The sequence below is a fragment of the Primulina huaijiensis genome, chromosome 3, assembly GCF_012295235.1.
Source record: "Primulina huaijiensis isolate GDHJ02 chromosome 3, ASM1229523v2, whole genome shotgun sequence".
NCBI classification, from domain to species: domain Eukaryota; kingdom Viridiplantae; phylum Streptophyta; class Magnoliopsida; order Lamiales; family Gesneriaceae; genus Primulina; species Primulina huaijiensis.
In genome coordinates this window covers 3,746,455-3,767,934 of record NC_133308.1, presented here as the reverse complement: position 1 = coordinate 3,767,934, position 21,480 = coordinate 3,746,455, and the positions used below count along the sequence as shown (strand labels likewise).

The 21,480-nt window shown below is 33.9% G+C and overlaps 3 protein-coding genes across 5 annotated transcripts; 2 read left to right on the top strand and 1 right to left on the bottom strand.

Moving 5' to 3' along the window:
• The first annotated feature begins 11,403 nt into the window (after positions 1 to 11,403).
• LOC140972097 (uncharacterized) lies at positions 11,404 to 12,421 on the top strand. Its single transcript, XM_073434566.1, has 2 exons — positions 11,404 to 12,066; positions 12,205 to 12,421. The coding sequence occupies exons 1-2, from the start codon at positions 11,661 to 11,663 to the stop codon at positions 12,393 to 12,395; spliced, it is 597 nt and encodes a 198-aa protein (XP_073290667.1). The 5' UTR covers positions 11,404 to 11,660; the 3' UTR covers positions 12,396 to 12,421.
• A 1,921-nt stretch (positions 12,422 to 14,342) lies between these two features.
• LOC140972096 (histone deacetylase HDT1-like) lies at positions 14,343 to 17,036 on the top strand. Of its 3 annotated transcripts, none has more exons than XM_073434564.1 (8): positions 14,343 to 14,482; positions 15,106 to 15,176; positions 15,257 to 15,473; positions 15,751 to 15,807; positions 15,929 to 16,110; positions 16,226 to 16,279; positions 16,349 to 16,439; positions 16,625 to 17,036. In XM_073434564.1, exons 1-8 carry the CDS (start codon positions 14,470 to 14,472, stop codon positions 16,744 to 16,746), a joined length of 807 nt encoding a protein of 268 aa, XP_073290665.1. In that variant the 5' UTR covers positions 14,343 to 14,469; the 3' UTR covers positions 16,747 to 17,036. The 3 variants fall into 3 exon arrangements, with proteins under 3 accessions (XP_073290665.1, XP_073290664.1, XP_073290666.1); XM_073434563.1 differs by having other exon boundaries at positions 16,346 to 16,439; XM_073434565.1 differs by lacking the exon at positions 15,751 to 15,807 and having other exon boundaries at positions 16,346 to 16,439.
• A 1,008-nt stretch (positions 17,037 to 18,044) lies between these two features.
• LOC140971978 (uncharacterized) lies at positions 18,045 to 18,509 on the bottom strand. The gene has a single exon (XM_073434451.1). It carries the CDS (start codon positions 18,507 to 18,509, stop codon positions 18,045 to 18,047), a length of 465 nt encoding a protein of 154 aa, XP_073290552.1.
• Between the last annotated feature and the right edge of the window lie 2,971 nt (positions 18,510 to 21,480).

Here is a 21,480-nt window from a genome sequence, read left to right as displayed (position 1 = left end):
ATTAATATTTTGTGGGAAAAAAATATGGAGTTTCAATCTTCTTGGAAACTTGATCCTTGCCTAACATACGTAGATTGATAATTTTGACATTATCATAATATATTGATTTACAAAAACATTCTCACCAAATTAAAGATAAACTTCTTGCATATATAAAATCATTTAAAAGATTATAAATCTACAAAATAAAATAAATCACATTCAGAAACATATTTTTTTTTTAAATATCTGTTTACTTCATGTACACGTAAATAAAACCAAATAATTTGACATTACCTATGGAGAAGTAGTGAGTAATGCTAATGAATAATTTTTAAAAAATATACATTCAAAGATATATATTTTAATGTTAAAAAAAGCTGTAGTTGATTTGTCAATATATATCTCTTATAAAAATACTAATTCGTTAATTGTAAGAATATATCATAAAGTAATTGTTATTGTTTATAGCCTTTAAAAACAGGAAAAAATAGTTAAAATTAATGCAAATATATTTATTCAATTTTATGTCGTTAAATTTTAATAATAAACAAAGGCTTTGAAAAATATTAGTTAACTTTCTTTTTGATAAAGAAATATAGATAGAATAATACTCACGCAATATTTATTAGGATTATCTATTTTTATATCTGATAATTCTTGTATCATTTTTTAAAATATAATTAAATATTGAACCATCTTCATGACACCAACTTGGTAAAACAAAAAAAAATAGTTTAATTCTTCGTTTTAAAATAATTAATCTTAATGAACGTAAAATAAAAGATATTCATCATCATACTATTATATAAATTAAGTTTTTTTGTGGAAAAAATGTTTTCCCTTTTATTTACAAGTAAATAAAACAAAAGAATTTTGGTATTTTAATTTTCTAGAAATTAACTTTTTTGTGAAAAAATCTACAAATTAAGTTTTTTGCGAAAAAATTCTTTTCACTTCATCTATGAGTAAATGAAACCAATATATTTTGGTATTTCAATCTTTTCAAATTAATATTTTTTGTGAAAAAATTTTGTTCTATTCACCTACAAGAAAATAAAAATAAAAAAATTTTAGAGTTTCAGCTTTTTTGGCAACTTGATATTTATCTAGCATAAATATAATTTGAAAATTTTGTCCCGATCATAATAACCGATTTTACAAAAACATCCTCACTAAATTTCTCCTGTATGTACAAACTAAAGACAAAGTTGACAATACACAACAGAAAAACTTTGACCATGGTTCATACTTTTATAATATGTATAGATTTCATTGATTAAAATTGGTGTTATCTTATATTTCGTTGGTGATATTATTATTGAGAACGAATCGGTCGAATGTAGTATCTAACATATCAGATCGATTCGAGTATTTCGATCTATTAGTTTGTTGAAACTGTTCAAGTTGTGAATACGAAGTTAAACATCAATTCAATTAAATTTACTATCTAATTATCAACTAAACATTCATTAATGGACAACGGGTGAAATCATATGAGTTACAATCTCGATCTCATGATTTATTATTTCTTCAAGAGAATCTTAAAAACTGATAGAAACTTCTAGGAAATTTCTCAAAATAACATAAATCGAGGGACAATGCACATGTCTTTTTTGTACTCTATTTTTAATTAATAGACGTTACATTCGCCATCATCCTTGGTTTGTATTCTAGTGGTGCAGTCCTATACGGGGTAATGTCATTTGACATTGTTTCACTCGCATGATCAGATAGATTGATGGATTATAATGACATATATCTAAAATTTTTGTTATATAAGATAATTTCACGAATTAATTTTTGTTAGACAAATATTTCTGATTTAAAAAATATTATTTTTTATTATAAATATGTACATAATTGACACATCTCAAAAATAAAAATATATAGAACAATAAATGAATTTTACGTGTCTCATTTGAACAATACAAATTTTTTATATAATTGGTGTGACAGCATCAACTTGACCCAGAATGTACACTGGGCCACTAGCGATGTAGTTAATATATGTTAAGAAAACGAAGAGAAAACTCAAATGACGAGACAAATTATTTGCCATAAACAATCGTTGAGAATATTGAAATAACCAAATAATTGATCCCTGCATACTATACAACTAAAACTTTTAACACATTTTCAAGGTTTCGATTCCAAAATAATATATTTTGGACAATAATTAATCGAATAGGCAGGATGGTCGCATTCACAACCGTAACTTGAAAATTTTAAAAATTTATCTTCAACGTGGATAAATTTATACACCGGAAAATCTGCCTCCGCTCACCGGCAGATTATGTACGTAGGCAAGAGTGATTTTTTTCCGGCAACTCTTACCCACTTTTCTTAATATATAATAGTGTTTCTTGATACGTACTAAAATATATATTATTTAACTAGGATATAATATTTATATATATTAATTAGATAAGATTTATTAGGATAATGAATTTTTAGATAAATTAAAGATAATTAAGGGAAAAATCGAAAAAAGATAGAAAAATGTATAAAAAGTATAAATAAACTAACATCGGCAAAGTTATATGACAAATGTTATGAATATAAAATTGTAAAGAAATTGTTGCAAAGCTTCTTAATAAATTGGTTGGTTCAATTTTTAGATTATTTTTTAAATGAATCGGTGGATTATATTTTTTTAAAAAAATTTATTCTAAAATTTGTTATCTATAATATAAGTTATAAATGTATCAATGCACATTTTATTTGGGGTCGAAATTATTAATTAAAAAAATAGTTCCAAATGAAAAATTCATTGGCTACGTCCCTAGCTGAAGAGTAGGTGTTTGGTATGGAATGAAAAAATCCAATTTGCCTTTCTGTCATACTCAATCATAATATCAAATGACACATTGAAAATTCATGGCCGCCATTCTCGTTCAATTAGACGAAGTGTCGTATGATAATTTATTTTATCATATTTCATTTTAATTTGTACATATTATTTATTTATTTATTATTAATTATCTCACATCATTGAAATCATTGAAATTATAATATTATCTTTACTAAATAATGTTATTAATATTTTGTTAATTATTAAAAATAAAAAATTACAATTTATCTTCTTATCTCAAATTTATCAATCAAATCAAATATTATATTAACTATTANAATATCAAATGACACATTGAAAATTCCCAAATGACACATTGAAAATTCATGGCCGTCATTCTCGTTCAATTAGACGAAGTGTCGTATGATAATTTATTTTATCATATTTCATTTTAATTTGTACATATTATTTATTTATTTATTATTAATTATCTCACATCAATCAAATCATTGAAATTATAATATTATCTTTACTAAATAATGTTATTAATATTTTGTTAATTATTAAAAATAAAAAATTACAATTTATCTTCTTATCTCAAATTTATCAATCAAATCAAATATTATATTAACTATTAATTTTTATTTATTTATTTTTAACTATATTAGATTATATTATTTATCTACGTATTATTGTCTTATTTTTAACTTCAAAAGGTGAGATTATTCTATGGTACACACTTGGAGTATTTCTCTTCCTATGATTATGATGCAATCAAATGTTAGTCATTGGATCATTAATACATATGTCAACTTACATAAAAATGTGAGAGATTTATATGATTTAATGGTATTAGAATAAGAGGAGAAACACTCCCGATGTAACATATACCAACCCAGTCCACTGGTAGAGTTCATGTTACTAGGGGTGTCAATCGGGTCGGGTGGGTCGGGTTTCGGGTCAACCNTACCATTAATTATCTCACATCAATCAAATCATTGAAATTATAATATTATCTTTAATAAATAATGTTATTAATATTTTGTTAATTATTAAAAATAAAAAATTACAATTTATCTTCTTATCTCAAATTTATCAATCAAATCAAATATTATATTAACTATTAATTTTTATTTATTTATTTTTAACTATATTAGATTATATTATTTATCTACGTATTATTGTCTTATTTTTAACTTCAAAAGGTGAGATTATTCTATGGTACACACTTGGAGTATTTCTCTTCCTATGATTATGATGCAATCAAATGTTAGTCATTGGATCATTAATACATATGTCAACTTACATAAAAATGTGAGAGATTTATATGATTTAATGGTATTAGAATAAGAGGAGAAACACTCCCGATGTAACATATACCAACCCAGTCCACTGGTAGAGTTCATGTTACTAGGGGTGTCAATCGGGTCGGGTGGGTCGGGTTTCGGGTCAACCCGAGAAATTTTTTTATTTTTTTTTCAACCCGAACCCGAAGCAACCCGAAAACCCCCAACTCGAACACGAACCCGTCTAACCCAACTCAACCCGTCTAACCCGCCTAACCCGAATTTTTTTTATTTTTTTTAAAAAAATTAATGAAAAAAATTTGAAAAAATAACAAATAAAAACTAATATTTTAATTTAAACACATAATAACAAAATTTTCGATTTAAATTTGAAAGTTTAATGTTAGAAAATTAAAAGTATATTTACTAAATTAAATAAACAATTGTTAAAAAAATAAAAAAAATACAAATAAATATTAAATGATGAAAATTTATCATATAAATATACAATAAATTTTGTTCAAACATACAATATATAAACATATAGGTAATATTTTCAAAAAAAAAAAAGTTTTCAGGTACACCTGCGACCAAACCCGAAACCCGTCTAACCTAGTACTAACCCGAGCCCGAACCCGAACCCGAAAAACCCCAACTCGAACCTGATTTTTTTCGTGTTGGGTCGTGTCGAGTTGACGGGTCGTGTCGCATTTTGACACCCCTACATGTTACCGGGTAGTATCTTAATGCCAAATATAAGAATCTAAAATTGATTTGGACATATAATCATCAACAAAAATATATGAACATCTTATAATTAAATTAAAATTGGACTTGGATGTAGTGTAGAAATACTACCTAGCGTCTCATCGACTGTCGTCCGGTTGGACAGCTCAACACGACACATGATTGAACAAAGACTATTATTCTTATCCATTTATTTGTGTTGTTTCGAATCATGTACACGATAATTAAATAAAACCCATATGTTTGGCAGTTTTTTTCTAAAAAAAATTAAAACCAAACTATTATTAACCTAGATCAGAATTATTAATAAAAAACTTGTGTGAGATAGTCTCACGGGTCGTTTTTTGTGAGACGAATCTCTTATTTGAGTCATCCATGAAAAAATATTACTTTTTATGCTAATAGTATTACTTTTTATTGTAAATATCGGTAGGATTGACCTGTATCACAGATAAAGATTCGTTAGACCATCTCACAAGAGACCTACTCGAATTATTATAGCTGAAATAAATGTAGGAAAAAGAGTATTATATAATATCATATATCATTAGCGAGGAGTATACAATCTTTGTTAAGCTTAGGAGAATGTGTGATCCCTCCTTCAAAATCATACATAGAAACAATTGTATGAGCCAGAGCGTATGCAACCTGATTCAGTTATCAATGACAATACGGTACATTGCGTATTATTTTGGTGTTTAAAAAAATTACTTATATTTCATATTTAAAAAGAAAACATGTATATTATGATCAGTTTCTTTTTCTGAAAAAACAATGTCATATTTCTAAATATAGCAGTCACTTTTAATCCAAAAATTTATTATTTTAGAAATTCCACAACATATTTGTGGGGACCCGAACTTAATTCAATTCTTAATCACTTTCTAGGAATAATTATTCAATTATAATAAATAGGGTCTAAATTTTTTTTTAAATTACGAGAGTACGCAGCATAAGAAATAAGTCTTATCTTATTTACAAGATCACTATCCAGATCTAAGTACAAGTCCTGTACAACAGTAAATCATAATAACTACCGTCTCTTCACTACATCTCAGGCGAGGTAATAGATATACTCCTAAGTCCGGATCTCCACGCTAGCTGTCTTATCTCATTCTCTTCTTAACCCTGATCCAGCCCTACCTGTTGTCATGCACACATACAAAACAAGACAACAGCCGGATAACTCCAGTGAGATATACATCCCAGTATAAACAATGTAAAAATGCAATCATATAAAAACATATATAAAAGCATATAACCGCTATCATGAACATGTAGCAAGTCAACAAACATGAATGATATAAAACTGTAAATCAACTAGTCATCTCATACTCGACTCAATCGACGCGTCATCTCAGACTCGACTCATTCCTAATCTAGGGATCCCGGGGTCTGGATATTGACAAATATATCGAATCTCAGTCGATAGGAATGAATCAACCCTAAACGGCATCGATATAATGCGTATATCCAGTATCTGGGCGAATCAGCCAATAGAATAAGCGAATCAGCCAAGGACTCAGCGAATCAGCCGAAGAATAGGCGAATCGGCCGAAGAATAGGCGAATCAGCCTATGACTCAATACATACATTGACTATGAATCAATAGATCACACACATCAATTCTCATAAATTGCAAATATCAATGCAATAAACTAAAGTATGTGATTTAGGGAAACTCGAGTCAAACCTCACTCGAGTTGTGCAATCCCAACTCAACATTAATTTATACCTTTCACTCTGTTACTCTGACTATGTCGAAGTCTCTGACTCAAAGCCTGTCAATATCAATCTGGCAATAACAGTATCGAGGGTACAGTATCAATACACCACTCAATCAATACTGGATATAATCAGAAGTCAATCAAATTCTGTTTCAACAGCACAACGTCATAATCTCAATATACCCAACAATACCATATCAATCAGATCTCAATCCCAACACCTCATAATCGATAACAATTCAATTCTAATATCAAATCGACTCCAAAATTCATAACAATTACATATGGTATCTTTTCCTCAATCCAGTTTTGATTATACGATGTCTAACATGTCAAGAACATCATATAGGAATCATATCCGATTCTGACAATATCATAATTTCAAATCATATCAGAACGTAGCAAAACTTACGTCCAGTTGTAGCCTACGTCGATAGGAACACAGTACCGAAGTCGGATTGAAAATCTGACGGACGGATCTTTCACAATCACAAATCTAAAAAGGCGTAAGGATTTTTCTTGTTTTTCCCCTGCCTTTCTCGATTTCTTCTCGGTGGAATGAAGGCTGGTATGTACATATATATATATATTCACACGTTGCATGTAAAGGTTAGGTGGCTCGACCTTTGTAAAACACGTCTCGCGCATATGCGCGACCCTCATCGGCGCATATGCGCGAGACCTACTGTCTCGGCGCAATAGCTTCTCGTCTGCTCGCGCATATGCGCGTCTTCTTCTCGCGCATATGCGTGAGACCTACGGCCTCCAGATAATTCCAGTCCACCAGCTCGCGCATATGCGCGCCCTCTTCTCGCGCATATGCGCGAGGTTCTCTGCCTCGGCAATGGCCTGACGCGCATATGCGCGCATTTCTGCCTCGCATGTGCGCGATACCTACTGTAGCTCACCTATGTCCAACTCTTGCCTTTCCAATTCTGGTCTCGGAGTGGTCCGTCTATAATTACCTCGATTATCAACAAATCATTCTGGATTACGATGATTCAACTCTCGGGCATTACAATATTAGTATATTCCTACATAAAAAAAAAATTAAAACTTCAAAAAAGTTAATAATCAGAAAAAAAAAATTGCACGATTTGATTGATATATTAGATTTTATTTTTTTCCGAGAAAAAAAACCCAAACATATATTTGTCTCAAAATATTCTTGACAATCCATTTTATCAGAAACAAACTCGAAAATAATATTTCTTACTGATTTTCAAGAGACTTTTAAATTGATTTTTCTCCAATATCTCTTCAAAATTAATAATGGATGATAAGTTCGAACTATTATAATTTTCAATCAACACAATTCATTGGCTTATTGACGTATGTAATATTTAACTCATATAAACATAAACTTTACGATATAGAATAGAGAATATGTAACCGATGGGTTCCAGATGTTAGAGTAGATGTTCTGCAAATTAGCGGTTGGCTAGAGAATTTATTGACTTAAGTGTAATAAACAATCTTTATTTTAATATAATTTAACCTTTTATGGTTTCATTTTACTTTATATGTATACCCATGCAATCAGCACTACAAAAAAAATTAGTTCCGTCGCTAGTTCAATTAGAGACGGTTTTTGCGACGGAATTTTAAACCGTCGCTAAAGTCAGCGTCGCTAAATATGGCGACGGTTTTTCAAAATCCGTCGCTAATTAGCGACACTTTTTACCGCTAATAAATTAGCGACTGTTTTTCAAATACCGTCGCTAAATAATTGGCGACAGATTTTATAAAACTGTCGCTAATTAGTGACGGGTACAAACCGTCGCAATATTTAGCGACATGATAAAACCGTCGTCATTATAAGATTTAGCAACGGTTAATAAATACTTAAAACCGTCGCTAATTATTTAATTGTTTTAAAAAAAATTTGATTTATATAGAAAATACCTATTTTTAAATTATTTGTACACATTTTATAAATAACCTCCTCTATTTATCTAATATATATCAAATTTGTAAAATAATTTAAATAAGATTCGAAAAAAATAGTAATCTTTACAATATATAATAAAATTCAAAATATGAAATTTCGCGTTTGATACCTCTATCGGTGGGAGAAGACACAAACTCGAGACAAGAAATCGTAATCAGAAATGAGCTCGGTGGGGTCGAATATAAAGGCGTTTTTGATAGAGCCGTCGTTAATAGCGACGGTTTTGTATTAACCGTCGCTATATAGCGACGGTTTAAAAGACCGTCGCTATATTGCGACGGTGTATATTATCGGTAAAGTAGCGACGACTTTTATTAAACCGTAGCAAATTGGCGACGGGTAATACAAAACCGTCGCGAATTTAGCAACGGTTTGAACACGTCGAAAATTTACGACGATTTATTAAAAGCCGTCGTAAACAGCGACGTTTGATAACAAACGGTTGCAAATTTTTGCGACGGCTTGTTTTAAACCGTCGCTAATCAGTTTTTTTGTTGTGCAGCATAGATAAAGTACTTGATTATACTTTAATACAAATGAATCGTAATCCGATCTTGAAACTCATTTTAAACACTGCATATTCTAAATTCGATCCTAGTCGATTCAGCCGCCTGAGAATAAATGTAAATGTCTTTTGAGCTTTAGACTAGCATCTGTGATGTTGTGTACCATGTTTCATGGTAAGGGCATATAGATGTCTAGTCATGCAAAGGATAATCATTGATCATGAGAATGTCAGAAATCATTTCCTGATTAAATCCATCAAATCATGATAATCTAGTAGCATCGTCCCACGATTCCCTAGGTATCACCGATAGTTTTTTCAAGAACCAATCGGTTATGATTAACGTACAATAAGGTCCCTTCATCTCATATATCCTAATCGAATCTGCAACAATTGGTTAATCGAGGGTTGTATATTATATTCGATAGCTATGTGAAACAATCATGAAATATTCATAGTTCGAAGGAGGGTTGTTTGGTGCATGGAATGAGGCAAATTAGGGTAAGCTCGAATAAAAGAAAATGTTCTTAATCACAAAGAGTTGTGAACTCACGGCTAGTTGTATCCCTGAACCATCGAAGGTCACACAAGCACTGGATCATTTGTTCCTATTGAGAGAATAAATTCAAGGAATTGAATTTATAAGAAAAATGAGTTTGATGTGTTCAAACGATAAGCTTATAGACGCTTATAGAAATTTTGATAGCATGACCGCTAAAAACAGTCAAGGGGAGAACACTGCGTAATTTAAGTGGAAATGTTCCAAAATTTATGAGATGCCTTTATTAGATATAAGTAATCTGGAAGATGAAGTGTGCATCATAATGACGAACAAGTTTAAATATTCACATCGATGACATTGAATTATTGATCGGGATTATGATAAAAATGATGTAATGTGATTGAATCTTGCCCATCATACTAAATTATTGAAGTTCTAGATGGACTTTAGATAATTAATCTATATTCTAATTGGACTATAATAAAGCCATTATGTTAAATATTTTACATGGTATCAATTAGGAAAGATAATGATACCAAAATAAATATTACCACACAAAGGAAAATCAAGACTTGCAATAATATATATGCATATTTTCGAAATATGCATGATTGTGATGTGTTATTCTCGAGAGTGAAATATATATTATACATTAATTTAATTAATGTGATTAATTAAGGAAACTACAATTATTTAAAATAATAAAATATATGTATTACTTTGGTTATCATTGTAGTGATCACCGAAACTTTTGAAAAAAAGAAGAGAAAGTCTCCATCGACCCTTTGCTCTTAAAAGGGATTCGAGCCATTTTGTTTTTCTTGATCTCAATGAAAAACTTTTTCTAAATTTTATAGTGCAATTTAAAAGAGGAATCTGGTTGTTGTCGTCGTGGACCTAATTCAAAGATTGAATAAAGGAATTTTGAAGAAAGTTCGCAGGGATATATAACAAGAACTACCTCCATTAATATCGGAGTAGTTGGAGCCAAGTGAAATTTTACTAAAGGTATATCGCTAAACATCCTATGTATGTTTATTTAATTTAAATCATACGAGTATCCAAAGAAAATTTTGAATGTCAAAATAAAATTTTAAAACTTCTTATGCGTTTTGGACAAGAGAACAACGATTATCCAACACTGGACTCGATCGAATTATTAACTATTGATTTCATTGAGTTTTAAATTATTAAAATAATCTATGCAACTTATGAAGTAATCAAAATGAAATATTCAATCGATGACTTGCAATTAATCTGATATCAATATCTCAATTTTGAAACGAAATATAGATTTTAAGATTTAATTATAACATTCACCTGTACGACAGAAAAAAAAAATCAAAACCAGGAGCAATAGTTAATAATTGTTTGCCATATCAGGAAACCTCTACCCCTGTAAATCAAGTTCCTATCATATAGTAACGGACAAGAGGTTTATTTTGCAGAGGGGCATATAAATTGTATTAAAACAGGAAAAATATATAAGTTAACATTTCTTATTTATCGGATTCACAATTATATAATGATGTTGCCCCTTGTTTTAAATGTAGTTCGAACTCAGACAACTTCTCAATCACTGATCAAAGTGTCCTAGGATCACTAATCAAAATTTCCTTATCACAAGAAACTCGAGCTTAGCTTCACTGATTTCACTTTGGATTTTCCGTATATCGACTCGAGTTCGAGCCTCCCCACCTTTAGGTATTGAAATTTTTTTGAAAAAATCTTTATCACACGTACCTTAGACTAGGTGAGAAATAAGTTTTTTTTTTTTAAAAAAAATATTTGGAAGGTGCATAGTGCCCATCACACAATAACCAAGCAAGTACCTTTCAAATTTTCATCTCCTTGTCTCCGTCGGTAATAAAAAATTCCACCCTTTTTCTTCCTATATATTTATAGCCCCTACCCCTTAACCACTTGTCTCACTTCTCGAACAAAACATTTGTTCCTCACTCAACCTGTTGCTTCGTCCGTAATAATTACAATCCTGGCGGTTATGTCCGCTGTCGGTCCCCGGAATCCTCAAGAACTTGGCTTCCCCCGCCTCCGCTTCTTCCGCTACCGCCGTCTGAGATAACCCGTTTTCTTCAAGCAGTTCGCCACCTATAGTACTTATACAGCATTTATATAATAAATATTTATAGACAGAGTAATATATTTCATATGCCGTCGCCTAGGATTAATCAACGGAAAGGAGGTCATGAGGAGAACAATAAGTGGAGGTTGTGGGAGAAGTCGTCGTCGTTTCACGGAAGACGGGATGGGGTAGAAGCGGATATCCTTCCGAGGCCGCGGACGGTGCCGGACTTGCTGGCAGGCAGAAGGAACATTGAAAAAACGCCAGATGAAGCGGTGGCATTGGTGAGGCCGCTGAAGCTGACCAAATTGCTGCTGAACGTCACCGTACAGAGGAGTCTTGGCCCTGTGCAAATGTTGATTCCGCCGGAGGCGACAGTGGAGGATTTGATTGCGGCGACGCTGCGCCAGTACGCCAAGGAAGCACGCCGCCCTGTTCTTTCAACTGATGCTCCAAGCTTTGACCTCCATTACTCCCAGTTTAGCTTGGAAAGTATGTTTTCGGCACTTTTGAATTTTGTATCTCGGCTTGTATTAACATGTAACCCATAGCTAGATAACTCCATATGCCATTAAAATGCTAATCAATTCAAGTAGCTAACTTAGTCTTTCATATATGTGAAAAAAACAGGTTTGGATCGTGACGCTAAGCTATCGGAGCTGGGATCAAGAAACTTCTTTCTCTGCACAAAGCCCGTGGCGTCCTCCGCCGCTGAAAGTGGTGGCACCGCGACGACGTCGAATTCGAACTGTTCAAAAGAAGCTGAAAAGTGTAGCAAGAAGAGGTTTCCTTGGCTCAATTTCATGAATTTTTCGCTCTGAGAGATCCTTAATTACTGTCAGAATTCGGNATCTTGTTTAGGCTCGATAAAGGCTTGAATAAGCTCGTGAGCCATGCATATATTCGTTAAATAAAGCTCGAGCTCGGCTCGATTATAAACGAGCCCAGCTTAAATATTCAAGAGTTCGGTTCGACTCGACTCGATTACATCCCTACGCACATGACGCACATGATAATAACTGTAACATGTCTCTCCAATTCAACCCTACCTAAAATCACCTATTATGCAAGTTTATTGGGTTTATAGTAAAAATGGAAAACTTCATTGGCTTCTCAAACTTCTAATTTATACTATATTATTATTAAATGTGAGATGTTTAGAGTAATTACTTTACATGACACTAAAATATTTAATTCCATAAGTACTCTTTTTATCTTACTAAAAAAACTCATCAAATCCATAGAAAAAAATATAAACAAAATTTCATTTTTAAATCGAACAACTCTTCTAAATTGAAATTAATTTTGTTTTAATTGTTTAATATTATATAATAAAATTAAAAATAATAATAACACGTATCTTTTATTATTTTAAAATTCAAAATCTTTTCATTATCCCATAAATCATGCATGGCCCCATCTCTCTCGTGGTTTCATCTAGAATTTCTCACAGTTTATAATTTCTTTTTCATTCAAAATTTACTCAAATTACTTCAAGCCATGTCAACAGTAAAAAAGCACCGTAACCAAGAATTGCATATAATAACATACGTAGATTCAAGTGTAGAGTATACCGTTCGCTTTAGAATAGGTATGTTTTGAGACGGTCTCATACGTGTTAATTTTTTTTTCATGAATGATGTAAATAAAAGACGTGTCTCATAAAATTGACTCATGAGACCATCTCGATATAATTTTTGTGTTCTTTTTATTTTACTTTGTTATATTTAGCATACGAGTTCTTACTTGGGTTGTTTGACTAATTTAAATTTTTTAAATTCAGGATATGAAGTTTATTTCATCACCTTTTGTGCTGCTGGTAAGTTTATAGATGATTTGAAATATGTTTTCAACTGTACAAATAGGAATTATAATTTTATTTTCGTGTTAATATTGATATAGTACTTCACATTCGACTTGGCTCATACTTCAAGAATACAGTATAAAATATCCTTCTTTCATTTCGTTTGAAAATAAATACTCTTTATCGTGTCTTGATTTTAATTATGATATTAATTACTGCTATAATAATTTTATACTGAACGTTGAGGCACACAGTAGATGTATAATATAATACATGAATATTATGTATGACATGAACGTAATATATTAATATTTTGAAAATATTTTGAGATAAATGATGTTTAGTATTAAATAACAAAAATCCCAAAGCATAATAGTTTTGTCACAAATTGTTTGACATTACAAAATTAAAAAGTAATTTTATAAATGAAAAAGAATTGTTTGTTTATGTAATTAATCAATACAAAAATTCATGTGAGATAATCTGACGGAACAAATTAATAAGACCGTTTCACATTCCAATTTTGTGAGACACATATTTAACCCGACCGACTCATGAAAAAATATTATTTTTTTATATCAAATATGTTACTTTTCACTACAAATATAGATCGGATCGACCTTTCTCGCAAATATAGATCCGAGAGACCGTTTCAAAAAACTTACTAATTAATCAACATTGCACTAAAGAATATTTTAGACAAGTCTAAAATTATACAATGACCCCATTTCGTTATTCTATGGTGCTGAGCTGTTATATGATAATAAATATTTTATTTGATAAATACAAAATTAAAGCTTTTATAATGATTGATTAAATAATTTAAACTTTTATAAGGATCAATGTACACAATATTTTATCGGAAATATAAATATTATTTTAAAGGACCCAAGAAAAAGCCCATTCATATAAAAAACGCAGCCCAAATACAAATATTTTATTTTAGGCAAAACCATTGTGCCGTAACCTTACATCGTTTGTTATAAAAACCCCACTAAAACCCTCGAACCCTTGCTTCGCCTCTTTCAAACTCTGAAATTTTTTCCTTCCCGTTCCTCTCCGCAAGCTTCCTCGTTTTCTTCCTGGTTTCAATGGAGTTTTGGGGTAAGCTCTTGGTTCTTTGATTTGAATGAGCTTTCACTGACTTGTATTGTGTTCACTACTCCTGAGGTAGTTAAATTTCATGTTCAATCGTAGTTTGTTGATCGTGTTTCCCTTTTCGAATTAGAGTTGCGAGACAAAATTAGGGTTAACTACTTTTCTTATTTTTTATATGATATTTAATTTAATTTTTGTGGAATATAAGTATGTATTCACTTGCTTTGAGCTTTTTGGTATGGTTTGAATTATTAAAGCTGTGTCAAGTTGATGGCTCTCTTTGCGGGTGAAACAATTTTGGTCCAGAAGAGCAGCTATAAATTTTGTCAATTTAGTGTTTTCTTTTTTATAAAAAAAAGTTCCTTCTATGTGCCTATGCAAAATTCTCTTCTTTTGGGTATTTCTTTCTCTTTTTTGGCTTTTCGAATCATCTTGATTTATGTTTTGAAGTTGAATCTTCGTATAGCAAGTTTTGATGAGGGCCTGTTTTGAAAATGACTTGTCAACATGTTCCCAAATATCTTACCTCGGATTCATTGTATTCTGGATCCTTTAAATACATCCGTCCGTTACTTTTTCCCTATTTTCAATGTGATTTTTCTAATTTGTTGTCTTCTTGCAACTCTAAGGAGTTGAAGTCAAATCCGGTGAACCACTTAAGGTGCAACCTCAGTTTGGCAAATTGATACATATCTCCCAGGTGAGAGTTGTTGCTTTCGACATAGAGTTGCCTATCATTATAAGCTCGTGAATGTTGACTAATTTGTCAAATGTTTCCAGGCAGCATTGGGGGAGGTGAAGGATGTGGAAGGAGCCAAGCATGTTCCCCTTCGTCTGAAGATTGATGATAAGAACTTATTTTTGGGAGCTCTTTCGGCAGAAGAAATAACTCAATTGATGTTTGACTTGGTATTTGAGAGAGAATTTGAGCTATCACACGACTGGAAAAACGGTAGCGTGTACTTCATGGGTTATATCGCCAATGATCCAGTTTCAGGTGCATATTCTTTGTCCCATTTATGTATGTGTTATTCATATTCTTTGTGTAAGCAGTCAAATGCTGTTTTAAGGTGTTTATTCTTGCTTTGATTGTTTTCCCTAATTCTGTTCATCATATATCTATTCAATTTCTTTATTGTGTCGTGTATTTTTTACCGTATACTGCAAGAAACTATTACATTCATAAACGAGTGTTTTGGAATTTAGAAATTAAAGTATTCTCGAGCCTTTCTGTATTTGAGCTATATATTATGCAATCGTTTCTTTGTATTTAGACGAGGAAGATTTCTCAGATGATTTTGAGGATGAACCAGTTGATGCACTTCAAAATGGTGATCTTTCTGTCTCACTCCGTATAACTCCTCCTTTAGAAAAGGCTGTACAGCTTTTACTATAATAAAGTATTCTAGGAATGATGATGACTCCATTGTTTGCGTTTTTTCAAAATTTTAGGCAATATCAAGCAAAATCTTGGGGATGTGAAGGATGCTAAAACTGCTGCCGCCACCAAAGGAAACAAGAAAGAAGAGCAACGGGTCTCCGATGAAGATGAGGATGACAGTGAATCTTATTCTGATGATGAGTTGGCATTTGGCAAATTAGCACAGGAGGATTTTGGCGACTTCTCTGAAGAAGTATGCTTTGTCATTTACTTTTTTGACATCACGCATTAGCCTATTCTCTCCTTCAAAGACAGTATTATTGTAAACTATTAACTATCTATTGTTTACTCTGTGAGTTGGTGTTCAGGATTCTGAAGATGATATGGATGGGAGTTTTTCCAGTGAAGAAGAACTGCCAAAGGTACCAGCCCTTGAATCTCTGCCATGATTGGTATAATATGAATTTGGCTAATTTCTCTTTACATAGAAGGAGCAGCAGACCAAGAAAAGATCAGCTGATTCTCCACAAGAAGCTCCTGTTTTTAACAAGAAAGCTAAAACTTCTACTCCTAACAATACAGGTTTCATCTTTATCCCTTTTTGTGTTTTTACTGTAAAACAGTGCCATTGCGCATGTTCTTGAACATGTCTCGAACTGCATTCAGTTCAAAACATATACCTTCCCCTAAACTTGCCCTCTGTTATGAATTACACAACCGTGTGTCTGTCAAAGATATAGGCAGTACTAAGTAAGTATTTTGTTTAGGTAACAAGAAGACTATCCATAATTCCATTCCTTTTCCTCCAAAAAAAGTTGGAAAAGGTCCAGCTAGCAACAGGTCAAATGAAAGGAACAAGAAGTCGAATGGCCGCATGTCTCGCAAATAAAATAAGCTATAGTGCCATCTTCCTCTCCTATACCGTCTCTTCTGTATTTACTCCTCCCTTTCAAAGAGTACTCTTCTGTTCACTCTGCAGTTGCACCACAGATTGTTGATATTTTTTGATCTGGCATATACTACAAGAAATATGGCTCATTTATGTTTTGGTTTAAGTTTCCTTAAAATTTTGGGTGTTTGTTAGCTCCAACATGGTGGATTTGTAACAAGAATCAAGATTCTTCTTTACCTTTTTGCATTTTTTGGGAAAATCCACCATGGATTACTATTTCGTGTTTACTTATGGATTTTCTTACTTGTTTATTTTTATTCAAGGCAATATATTTCTCGAGAGGTAGCCATGAAATGCGGAAACGAGTTAAATTTCTAGATTCCTCAATAGTCAAAATCATGTATTTAGGTGCTTGGAGGATTTTACATCATCATTCGAGCACATTTACAAAGAAATTTGGTCTTTATGAAAACATTATACCTCCTAACAAATTAATGAGTTTGCTCGCAATCTTCCCGTGGAATTAGAGCGGTTGAAATGAGTTGGACCTGTGTGGTCCAATCGATCAGTTACATAAAATAGGTGGATTAGGTGGGTTGCGGTTTAGCTCATCTCGTCAAATTCAACACAAAATTGGCAAAGTTTGTTGCGTCGATCCGTCTCAGTCATATAAAATAGGTGTGTTGGGTTAGTAAAATCCTTACTTGTCAAAGTGCTAATGGTGGGTTATGGGTTAGTGTTCCCACCGACCTTTTTCACAATACCAAGTGGAATCAGCTACCTTTTTAGGACAACTTTTTTTCCGAATAGAATTTTAGAACAATTTCTTACGTGCTCTTCATGGATACGGTGCCAGTCCTTTTTTATTCCCCTAAGAGCACCCGACACCCACCACCTCATCAAAAATCGTAGGGTCCACATGTTACATACACATTACATTAACACATCTATTCTCCCACATTCATTTTAACATTCACATTCATTATTTGTAGGTCCCGCTGTCCACTCATTCATCTTATTCTTACTTTAAATTAAATAAATTCAATTTCAAATTTTTTAAGAAATTTAAATTATTATTATTTTATATTAATAATAATATGTTTTTATATATTTAGTACGTAAAATAATTTAATTTTATGAGTGTCACTTATTTAAAAGTAAAAATTTATTATAAACCTAAAATAAAACGGTACAACATATAATAATTAATAACACTTGCATAAAAATAAAAGAAAATAAATTAAACTTAAGAGAAGATGCAAAATACTAATTCAAGTATTGTTGTTGTATTGTGATCAAATATATTCAACTAAGTCGGCACGAAGTTGGTGATGCACATGAGTGTCACGTATTTCGGAATTTGTTCGGAGATATGCATGAAATCCTCGGTTTGAGCCCTGGACGGGTTGTGCGGGTTCGTCACCTTCATCGTTGTACCAATTTGTCATGTGAATCCTTTCATTTTCGACAATCATGTTATGTAAAATAATGCATGCTAACATAATATATTTTAACTTTTTTCTGTACCAATAACGAGCTGGACCTCTGACAATTGCCCATCGAGCTTGGAGCACCCCAAATACTCGTTCAACATCTTTTCTTGCAGACTCTTGTCTTTCCTTAAAAAGCCTCCTCTTTGGATCCTCCGGGCAAGGAAAAGCCTTAACGAAAGTGGCCCATTCCAGATATATTCCATCTGTTGAACTTTGGATTGCATATTCCTTTAGTTGAACTTTGGCCATAGCAGCTTTTGCTTTCATCCCCCTCTAATTCGAGTTGTTTTTGTTTCATTTCAACTTCAACTTTTTTCATGCTTGTATATTCAGTAAACTTTGCAAATATATTGTCCAAATTTGTTGTCATACACTCCATGTTCGATCTAAATAGAGATTATTTATTGCCTGAGAATTGCTTATCAAAATACCATCAAAATTTGATTATTTACGGGTTGGTCTAAATTCTTTAGATCCCAAATTTATACAGGCATCTTAAATGATATGATTTACATTATCCGATTTATATAAATTAAATTATTCTTGTTTTATAAATTTTTAATAAAATTTAAAAATCAGAATCAACTCAAAAATAAAATAAAAAATCACAATAATGTGTAGTATGATTGTGAAACAATTAAAATTAATTAATGATTTGGTGACTCTTGTAATCTGTTTTATCGTTCTTACTCATAGTCGAATTAGAACCAAAACTATTAGCATCAGAAGTAGCATTAGCATCCACTATTTTCGTCTGCTAGAAATATTTGACACCATAATGACAAGGGATGAACAAAACCGGATTGATTCGATTTTGTTAAAAACTCAAACCAAACCCGACTATCTTCAAGATGCCCAAATCCTTAGGCTTGAGATTTTTATATTTCATAGGAATATGAAATTTAAATTATTACGACGAAACCACGAAAAAGGGGGGAAATTAAATTAAAAAAGCAAAGGAAATAAAATAAAAGGGATGGATCAACATAATTTACAATGGATTTTTTCGGATCGGTCGTGAAATAATTTCTTACGTAAATGTTATGTTTAAAATTAAATACTGTCTAAAATATAATTGATACTCACTGAAAATTTAGGGTTGGGTTCCAGCAGGTGATAGCAGTCTGAATGCAGACTTCGAATTTACTCTAGGCCTGAAATCACGAAGGAGACTTTTAGAAGGAGGTCGAGAGGGTGTCCTGGCGTAGCTCCGACACCCTCCGACGCTCAAGTCAGAGACTGAGAATATAATGAGAGAGCAGCTAAGGGTGCTGCTAAAAATCAATATAGGGAATGAGTCAATTAGACGCTCAAACCTGGTATTTATAGGAGAGTACCTGGGCCTGTCATGAGCCTTCCACCTAGGCTAGGGATGGGCCGGGGGTATGGGCCTGATCTAGATGAGCTCATTTATGGGGTATCACCAGTCTCTCCCTCCCAAGTCGAACTGAATCATATGTTCGAAGTTCGATTAATTGTGTTATCCTCGGTTTACAACATGTGAGTTGTGTACTCTTCTCCTACCGCTCATTAATCCCCGAGAATTTGGAAACAAGTTTAATCACCCTGTCATTTTGAAGGGCCGGATCTGTGTTGGGCTCCCTCATAATTAGATGTCTCCTTTTCACTTCATTCTCATTTCCCCCACACAAAACTTTCTCTGCACTTCATTCACTTATACTTACGCTCCACCATAGCATCCTGCATCCTCATCCCTGCACCAGTTCTCGTGTGCTCGCTCTCGCCCCGCCTTGCCACCCCCTCTCCCTCGCCATCACCCCACGCCAGCACCTCTCTGCCCGCGCCTCGCCCAAGCACGCCCTTCTTTCATCACCTCGCCTGCCCTCACCTCTCCTTGCCGCCAACGCCCCTCGCCAAGCACATCCTCGCCCAACAGCGTTGCCCCTCGCCCTTGCCACTCCTCGCACTCCTTGCCCTAGCCACCTCCTCTCCTGTCGCCCTCTGCCCACCGCCTTGCTCGCCATCACCTCTCCCCACCGCCAACTCCCCTCTCTCTCGCCAAGCACGCCATCCTTGCCCATCCCCGCTTACTCGCCTCACGTTAGCCCAACGCTTCGCTGTCTCGCCCTCTCCATTCACCAGAGCCCTTGTCCCTCACCCGAGCCCTCGCTTCAACACAGCCTCGCCCATCCTCGAGCGCTCGCCTACGCCCTAGCCGCCTCGTCTCACATCACCTCGCCAACACGCAAGTCTAGCACCGCTCGCCCCTCGCCAGCCACAGCCACCTCGTCTCCCGCCTCTCACTCTTGCCCACGCAGAGCAGTGTTGCCCTTCGCCGAGACACCCTTGCCATACTCCACAGCCGCTCTCTCCCACGCTCGCCCTCGCGCCCTTGCCCCTTGTCACAGCCGCCTCGCCCTCGCCCCTCTTCGAGCGCCCTCGCTCTTCGCCTGCAGCCCACACCGCACACTCTCGCCTCTTCACAGCCTCGCGCTGTGCAGCCCTTTGCCCGCACTTGCCATCCGCCCACAGCCCCTCACCCGCACTCTCTTTCGAGCGCCCTTGCCCCGATCTCCCTTGGTCTTGTTCGTCGAGTATTTTCCCATGCTTTTTCCGTGCAAGTTTTCTCCTTTGTTTGTTTAATTTCCCTTAGCACCCATGTCTTCGTCTAATTCTGAATTCACTTCCTCAAGCGATTCCGAGAGATCTAGCGAATCTGACGAGAGTAGAACTTCTTTAGAAGAACCTGAATTTACCCTCAATTCTCATGAGGAGGAGGCCGTGACCCATAGTCGTCCTGGGAAGAAAATTCATCATGTGAACCGACATATGAATATATCCAACGCTGATAACCTATGGTATGGCCACCTATTGTCCCACATCCATCCCACTAGCGAGTCAAAACTTAGGGCTTCGTGGTACATCCCCTCTTCCCACAAAATCATCATTCCCACCTCCGAAGACCGACCCTATCTAGCTCCCAAGGGTTGTTATATTCTTTTCCAACACCACTTAGATGCGGGTCTCCGTTTTCCTCTATGCGATTTCCTTCCGGAGTTGAGTAGTTATTATCAGGTGCATCTAGGTCTGCTCACTCCCAATGCTTTCCACTCGATATGCAGCTTCATCGTATTATTTCGGGCCCTAGACCTTCCTTTAGATTGCACCACTTTCTCTATTTCTTGGTTTTGGCCAAATCCAAGGAAGGACCTTTCTACGTAACATCTCGATCCAGCCATAAGCTTTTCGATGGGGCTCCCAGTCACGACCTTTACCA